Source organism: Bombus impatiens, unplaced genomic scaffold, assembly GCF_000188095.3.
Source record: "Bombus impatiens unplaced genomic scaffold, BIMP_2.2 scf_0633, whole genome shotgun sequence".
NCBI lineage: Eukaryota > Metazoa > Arthropoda > Insecta > Hymenoptera > Apidae > Bombus > Bombus impatiens.
Window position 1 is genome coordinate 147,507 of NT_177052.1, and position 8,690 is coordinate 156,196.

Below are 8,690 nucleotides of genomic sequence, written 5' to 3' on the forward strand. Positions count from 1 at the left end.
CAGTAAAACATTAAAATTTCGACTAAACATGTGAAGGGTGGACATAATAGTTTAGCGTGTGAGATTAATTTAATTAATTAATGAGTAACACTGCTCACCGTCTTTATTTTTCTCAAATTGCATTCGTTCATTTATGAAATTTGTTTTTTTGCAATTAGTTGATTCTGTTTGAAAGCAATCTATGGTTTCGACCGAGTAGGAACAGGAAAAACAAAGAGCATACTTGAATTATTTATAAAGAATTTCAGGAATGTGGGGGTAAATGACGTTAATAATTTTTTCGTTAGAAAGAATTATTGCAATTATGAATTAAATTTGAAAGTTTAAACAATTCATAGCTACGAAATTTATGTTTTATTCTATCATCGAAGGCAGATGCCTGTTAGTTAGATATTATAATAACGACAAGTGTCCCAGTAAAACATTAAAATTTCGACTAAACATGTGAAGGGTGGATATAATAGTTTAGCGTGTGAGATTAATTTAATTAATTAATGAGTAACACCGCTCACCGTCTTTGTTTTTCTCAAATAGCATTCGTTCATTTATGAAATTTATTCTTTTGCAATTAGTTGATTCTGTTTGAACGCAATTTATGGTTTCGACCGAGTAGGAACAGAAAAACAAAGAGCATACTCGAATTATTCATAAAGAATTTCAGGAATGTGGGGGTAAATGACGTTAATAATTTTTTCGTTAGAAAGAATTATTGCAATTATGAATTAAATTTGAAAGTTTAAACAATTCATAGCTACGAAATTTATGTTTTATTCTATCATCGAAGGCAGATGCCTGTTAGTTAGATATTATAATAACGACAAGTGTCCCAGTAAAACATTAAAATTTCGACTAAACATGTGAAGGGTGGACATAATAGTTTAGCGTGTGAGATTAATTTAATTAATTAATGAGTAACACCGCTCACCGTCTTTGTTTTTCTCAAATAGCATTCGTTCATTTATGAAATTTATTCTTTTGCAATTAGTTGATTCTGTTTGAACGCAATTTATGGTTTCGACCGAGTAGGAACAGAAAAACAAAGAGCATACTCGAATTATTCATAAAGAATTTCAGGAATGTGGGGGTAAATGACGTTAATAATTTTTTCGTTAGAAAGAATTATTGCAATTATGAATTAAATTTGAAAGTTTAAACAATTCATAGCTACGAAATTTATGTTTTATTCTATCATCGAAGGCAGATGCCTGTTAGTTAGATATTATAATAACGACAAGTGTCCCAGTAAAACATTAAAATTTCGACTAAACATGTGAAGGGTGGACATAATAGTTTAGCGTGTGAGATTAATTTAATTAATTAATGAGTAACACCGCTCACCGTCTTTGTTTTTCTCAAATAGCATTCGTTCATTTATGAAATTTATTCTTTTGCAATTAGTTGATTCTGTTTGAACGCAATTTATGGTTTCGACCGAGTAGGAACAGAAAAACAAAGAGCATACTCGAATTATTCATAAAGAATTTCAGGAATGTGGGGGTAAATGACGTTAATAATTTTTTCGTTAGAAAGAATTATTGCAATTATGAATTAAATTTGAAAGTTTAAACAATTCATAGCTACGAAATTTATGTTTTATTCTATCATCGAAGGCAGATGCCTGTTAGTTAGATATTATAATAACGACAAGTGTCCCAGTAAAACATTAAAATTTCGACTAAACATGTGAAGGGTGGACATAATAGTTTAGCGTGTGAGATTAATTTAATTAATTAATGAGTAACACCGCTCACCGTCTTTGTTTTTCTCAAATAGCATTCGTTCATTTATGAAATTTATTCTTTTGCAATTAGTTGATTCTGTTTGAACGCAATTTATGGTTTCGACCGAGTAGGAACAGAAAAACAAAGAGCATACTCGAATTATTCATAAAGAATTTCAGGAATGTGGGGGTAAATGACATTAATAATTTTTTCGTTCGAAAAAATTATTGCAATTATGAATTAAATTTAAAACTTTAAATAATTCATAGCTACGAAATTTATTTTATTCTATCATCGAAGGCAGATGTCTGTTAGTTAGATATTATAATAATGACAAATGTACCAGTAAAACATTAAAATTTCGACAAAAGTTTTGAATCGGATGTGCCATTGTGTAGATACGCTGGTGAAAGTTGGCGTCGACCGGATGTAGAGGTATGGCCACATTGGCAACGCCCGTCGCTATCTTTACTATTCTCAAATTGCGTTCGTCAGACAATTAATATAATTTACATATTGTTATAAACTGTATTATGAATTATTGTGAATTATTGTACATTATATATATTGCTAAAATAAATAAATTCTACATTTAGTGAACAACGAATCCAAGCCTGTGTTGTCAGGTTAATATAGATGGCGCGGCAGTAGCCGCTTGGGGGTTCCGTGTAATGGACCTCGTTCAGTCTCACTCTGCGACTAGATGGTGACGGTTGTGTCGAAGCTAGTAGCGAAAGTGCGGAGTGATTTCTCTGTCTGATTCATGTATTTTCTATACATGTTTTAACACGTTTCAACACGTTTCTTGAATATTATTTCATCACAGTGTATAAAATAATCTTTTTATACTTGTGAACTGGTTACTTCTATCGTTATTACTGAATGTGACCATATTCTTGTGCGTGAGTGTAGTGTTATGTGACTGATGCATAAACATAACCTCCAAGAACAGTAAAATATTTTTTTAAATATTTACACGACAAGAAGAATTGCCATCGTTCGTTTCTTCATTTGTGTCTATTGAAGTATTTCAATAGTAATACTTTAAATATTTAATTATTAACTGTTAGGAAACAGTTAGAGAAATAAAAATAAAAATGAAGAGCAGTAAGTAATACCGTTTAGCAATATCTATTTATCATTTTATCTGAATAGTTTGTCATTCTATAACTGTAGAGCACTGCTTTATCTTAATTATTTCATGTCATAAAAGTTTTATATTAGTTAACTTCTTATTATTTATTTTTATAAATCTAATTTAATTTGTATTAAATTCTACTTTTAATCTATCAAATATAGTATTTTTTTTTATTAATCTTAGTCCGTGTCTTTCGGCTTTGGACGACTTCCAGATTACATCTCTTATATTGCCTTTACTTATATCTAACGCTTATCCTTCTTTGGCTGTATCGAATATAGTAATATCATGGTATATTTTAATATTTCAGATTCAGATGAGAGTGATTATGAAAACGTAAGTTTCAAAAGTTTCTCACAAGACAACGATGGAAGTGTTGAAACAAAAGAAAATTATTCATCATATTTTTCTTGTTCAAACGAGAGTGATGGTAATGAAGATTATTATAATGAAAATACTAGTGAGAAGGATAGTATAGCCACATTCAAATCTCATAGTGTTTACCAAGATTCCTCTTATGAACAAGATTCAGCCGATGAAGGTTGTAGTCAAAGTATGCAGAATCATGCCTACATACAAGATTTATCCAATTGTAATGAAGAATTGGAAACTAGGACAAAAAGGAAGACATATGAAGAAGATCCTTATCACCATAGTAAACGACAAAAGATTCATAGAAGCTCGAGTAAGTCTGACGAGGAGGATATTGATGAAATGAGAGTTCACAACAGAAAAGAAGTAATAACACAAGAGCCAAAAAGTTCCCTTGATAAGGGCATAAGGATGATGCGAATGATGGGATATAAAGAAGGTTACGGTCTTGGAAAAAATAAACAAGGTCGTTTAGAGCCAGTTCAAGCACCTAAACAGCATGGTCGTAGAGGTCTTGGACATCATGTTCCTGGACTTGAAGCTTCAAGTCTTAAGTGGAATCCTGCAGAGGAAATAATAAAGTGTGTAGAAGATATGGAATGGATAAGAAATCCAAATCCTAATACACCTACATTAGAAGAAATGCAGCACTGGTTACATCAGGGACCAAAAAAGTTGACGATAGATGATGAAACTGATTTCTGTTGTGAAGATATAGTGAAAAATGTTATCAATGCAAAAACAGTATTTGATCATTTGGATGGCGTTGAAATACGTCGAGCAAGAACACGTTGCAATCCTTATGAAACAATTCGTGGTGCATTTTTTTTAAATCGTGCTGCTGTTAAAATGGCAAATATAGACAGAGCATGTAATTTTATGTTTACTAAACCAGAAGGTTTGAGGGACAATGAGCTGCTATACTTCGCAGATGTTTGTGCTGGACCAGGTGGTTTTAGTGAATATGTGCTATGGCGGAAGAAATGGCGTGCTAAAGGATTTGGTCTTACTTTAAGGAATGAAAATGATTTCAAATTAGCTGATTTTTATGCAGCTCCTTGTGAAACATTTCATCCATATTATGGACCAAAAGAAAATGGTGATGTTTTTGACCCAGATAATCAAGAGGCATTTACAAATCTTATAATGCAGCATACCCATGGCAAAGGAGTGCATTTCATGATGTCTGATGGAGGATTTTCAGTAGAAGGACAAGAAAATATACAAGAAATTCTTTCAAAACAATTGTATCTTTGTCAATGTCTGGTGGCATTGATGATTGTAAGAGAGGGTGGTCATTTTGTGACAAAATTATTTGACCTTTTTACACCCTTTAGTGCTGGTTTAGTTTATTTAATGTATCGCTGCTTTGAAGAAGTTTGTATTTTCAAACCAAACTCTTCTAGACCAGCAAATTCAGAACGTTACTTAATATGTAAAAAGAAACGGGCTGGGACACAAGATGTTGTGGAATATTTAAAGCATGTTAATCGTCTGCTTTTAAAAGGTGGTGAAAATGGCGATGTTTTACAGTTAGTATCATATAGTGAATTAAAAAAAGAAAAACAATTTGTTCACTATCTACGTGCTTCTAATGAAGATTTGGGCAGAAAACAAATAATAGGCCTGTGTAAAATCGCTGCATTTTGCGAGGATAGTACCCTTGTTGAGACAAAACAAGCTGATATGCGCAAGCAATGTCTAGAGTATTGGAAACTTCCTGATGAAAGTAGAACGCTTCCAAGGCAAATGAAGCCTAAAGATAAATTGAATACTCTTTTGAGAGATACTTCATTCCTTACTATTAATCCAGCACAATTGATGGAATTTAACATTGAAAATGCATTATTATCACCATATGACTGGTTTTGTATGCCATGTGGTACAAAGCCAAGGGATGATGATGATAAGAAGAACGCTACATTTTATATGGGCATGGGAAGGAGTAACGTATATCGATATATAAAGAACTCTTGGGTTCTAGTCGATGACATTGCCATAGAATTACCACCAAATACACTTATATACGCAGAAGTTGTATATGAAATGACTAAGGAATTTAGACATCAGCAAAAAGTACTTTCATTGCATATTATAGATGCATTCTACTTAGGAGGAGAGGACATCAGTAAAAAATATTTGAGGAACAGGTAAGCCATCTGAATCTTATTAAATTTAATAATAAATTATAGATTTTCAGTAATGAAATATTTTTTGAAGGAGTACTTTTATGTAATACTAATGTATGACTTTTTTTTTAAAGGAATGAGGATATGAAGTTGTTCTGTGAAGCTTTGTGGAAACCAGCAGGAAATAATTATGCTCGAGTACGTGCCAAAGAACTATTCCCAGTTGGTTCATACATATGTGAAAAGCTGCGAGTAACACAACGTAAAATGAAAAATAATTGCGATGCCTTAGTATACGAACTTCCAGAGAAGACTTTAGATGTTAATGGTTATAATAACGACAAATTGTATTTCATACCACATAGTGTAATATTTTTGAGAAGTACCGTAAATCCTTGGAATCGGTATGTTAGTAAAACACGTTCCATGACATACGTTTTTAATTGCAAAACAAATGAGAAGATATTCGATCTTCATAGACCAAGTTCAGCAGAAGCAAGCTTCGTTGAATCTTTTAAAAATCGCCTTATTTGGCATTGGCCTAATGATTCATCACTTACTATGAGCAGATTTGCAAAATTTATTAAAGATAAGTGTCCTGTATATAATACAAGCTTAAAATATTAAAACTACAGAATGTACATATATTGAAACATGACTCGAGCTGCGTAGAAGTCAAACAGATTAATTCCATTAAGTTGACTGTTATTTCGAATATGAAATACTTATAATATATTTTAGTATTTAGTATTATATTTCTATATAAATAGAAGTAATTTCAGAAAATATAATTAATCAGTTTGTCTTCTGGGTGGCTCAATTGCAATACTATTTGGTATGAAATATACTTTTACAAATGATATGCAGTATTGTATATAATGAATGAATGGTTATAGGAATGAATGATGATATTAAACTGTACTATATGATTGTATAATTTATTTTATAATTATATTATAAATATTTAGTCGATACAATTTGTTTTTAGTTAGAATGATTAGATATCTATTTGTGGCAGCTGCTCCCATAATAGGATAAGTTTCAATACCCAAGTCTACAATCCATTGCTTACCAACTTCAACATTTGATTCAGGTCTTTTATAAAGAAATATATATCTTATGTGCTCAAGTATAGCTACATATGAACCATCTAAAACATATAATAAGTTGAAGTACTGTGTGTAAATAATTTGTATTTATAATTTAGCTAAATACTTTACCAGCAGGTGAAAGACAAAACTTTTTGTTACTTTTACTTGCTTCAACGTAACCAAAACCAGGAAAGGTGTAATGATGCTTTATATTCCATTCCATATCATTTACTTGGTTAGTTATCCATAAGCAACCGTCATTATCGTGCCTTAAACATATTGCTTGTCCGGATTTTGTTTTGTACGTATACAAAACATGATTGTTTAGTCCAAGCATAGCTAAATGAGTACTTTCCTGTGTAATAAGGTCAATTCTTTGTAGAAGATTATCTTTTCTTTCAAGGTCACATTCTTCAAGTTGTTCAGCATTGAATCCCAAACAAGGTTGACCTTCTTGTTTGTTATCTATTTGATCTGCACACAAATGTGCTAACCTAAACATGAAATAAAAAGATATTAAAGTACAAATAATATAACAGAATTTTCATTAATATTTCAAGTAATGTACCTAAAATGGATTTCAGTAGCCAAAGTTTCATTAGGCAAACACTCTCCACCAATATCACCTTTAATTAGTTCATTCCACATCAAACCGCTTTCATGTTTATAGAGTTCAAGTTTAAATGTATCCTGTTCATATCTCCATGTTGTTAAATTTTCATCTAATCTGTATTGGCATTGCCCTTCAATTAGTATATTATTATTCACTGTTACCGATAATTCCAATGGTGTTACATTTACTTGAACTTTATCATGATGATGTTTATCTATTGTAAGCCAAACTGTTATCGAATCCTCATCCTGAGACCAACAATATTTTGGGATCTTTAGTTCTCCAGTTTTCTCTATATCCTTCCTACTGTCAGTAAATGGTTTTGTTTTTGGACATTCAAATGTTATATAATCTTGGCAAATAGAATGCAAGTATTTTCCGCATTCTTCTATATATACATATTCAACAGAACCATTTACTTTCAAAGCTTTTTTATCAGTTAGCTCAAAGTATTCAGCTTCATTTCCTACATTTCTCCAAATATATGTTAGCAGTAATAGTCTTGTAAATTTTTTTTCGCCTGTACTTCTAATATCACACATTACGATCATAACAGCGCTTATACTATTCACATATTGTACATCTAATATAATTCCAGGCTCTGCGTCATTTAGTATAAAAGATTTGATATGTTCTTGTGCATCTGTTACTAATAATGTTAAACAGTCTCCACCATCAGAGATTACAATAATATTGTTACTAGTAAATCCAATTGATGGATTATATAGAAAATTCTGTATCTTTTCGCTTAAGCTATGGATTGTATATACTTGCTGTAAATTGCCATTCTTTTTTAAATGCCACACAACCCAATCTTTATCTATAAACCAAACTGATGTATCGTATGGATTTTTGAATAAGTGATTATGGAAAGCAAACAATCGTGTTTCTAAAAGGGAATCACGATTGGTTGTTAACTCTAACCTAAGTATATCTGTAATTATAAGTAACAATGTTTCTGTTAAGATCTATCTGTTAATGTATTCTATCAAAAATAAGAAAATAGTAAAAATTAATAATGTATTTTGTTCATTAATCCTTACCTGTTTTCAAATTTATTTCACTGTCTATTGGAACTTCATCAGAACAAAATTGATATTTCTCAAAATTTAGATTTGTTAAATTTCTATCAGGACATAATTCCACAACTTCCGTCATTTTTCGCTGTTTTTTCTTCAAACGTTACTTAGAAATAAAGAAACGTAATTATCTTTAAAACCAAAATTTATAACCTTAGTATGTAATTTGTCCCCAATAGTATAGTCCCCAATAATATTTTTCAGTACACTTAATCGTACTTATTTCTTCTACTTTATTTTACAATATTAATAATATATATACAGCATTGATTTTCTTTATTTTAATTAAGTTTCAGTACAACAACACATTGACAGATTCAATCACTAATTGCTATACCAGCAATCGATATAACTTTATAATCGATATATGTACTTATAGAACGCGATAATATTGGATATAGCAGTTCGTTATGAAGTTTAAGAAAGCAATGAAGTGAGACATAATATCAGGCGAGTCTTGAATAAAATTGTAGAAGTATTAGATACATACTAATTTTATATGTGTTTTACGTTGTTTTGACAATAATGAACAACGTTTCTAGTACAG

General features: G+C 30.9%; 2 protein-coding genes across 2 annotated transcripts; one reads left to right on the forward strand and one right to left on the reverse strand.

Moving 5' to 3' along the window:
* The first annotated feature begins 2,759 nt into the window (after positions 1-2,759).
* Positions 2,760-6,599, forward strand: LOC100749013 (cap-specific mRNA (nucleoside-2'-O-)-methyltransferase 1). The gene is made up of 3 exons (XM_012389058.3): positions 2,760-2,828; positions 3,170-5,381; positions 5,495-6,599. The coding sequence occupies exons 1-3, from the start codon at positions 2,819-2,821 to the stop codon at positions 5,985-5,987; spliced, it is 2,715 nt and encodes a 904-aa protein (XP_012244481.1). The 5' UTR covers positions 2,760-2,818; the 3' UTR covers positions 5,988-6,599.
* On the reverse strand, positions 6,278-8,597 carry LOC100748302 (nudC domain-containing protein 1). Its single transcript, XM_003491742.3, has 4 exons — positions 8,108-8,597; positions 7,020-7,998; positions 6,581-6,945; positions 6,278-6,510 (listed from the first exon to the last, which is right to left on the reverse strand). The coding sequence occupies exons 1-4, from the start codon at positions 8,220-8,222 to the stop codon at positions 6,299-6,301; spliced, it is 1,671 nt and encodes a 556-aa protein (XP_003491790.1). The 5' UTR covers positions 8,223-8,597; the 3' UTR covers positions 6,278-6,298.
* Between the last annotated feature and the right edge of the window lie 93 nt (positions 8,598-8,690).

What these genes read in the sequence shown, in the direction of transcription:
- LOC100749013 (XM_012389058.3), top strand. An exon ending in AAAAAATATTTGAGGAACAG is followed by an intron (nt 5,382 to 5,494) that starts GTAAGCCATCTG and finishes TTTTTTTTAAAG; the next exon opens with GAATGAGGATATGAAGTTGT.
- LOC100748302 (XM_003491742.3), bottom strand. Translation starts at nt 8,222, where the DNA reads ATGACGGAAGTTGTGGAATTATGTCCTGATAGAAATTTAACAAATCTA. An exon ending in GCTACTGAAATCCATTTTAG is followed by an intron (nt 6,946 to 7,019) that starts GTACATTACTTG and finishes TTTCATGTTTAG; the next exon opens with GTTAGCACATTTGTGTGCAG. An exon ending in GTTTTGTCTTTCACCTGCTG is followed by an intron (nt 6,511 to 6,580) that starts GTAAAGTATTTA and finishes TATATGTTTTAG; the next exon opens with ATGGTTCATATGTAGCTATA.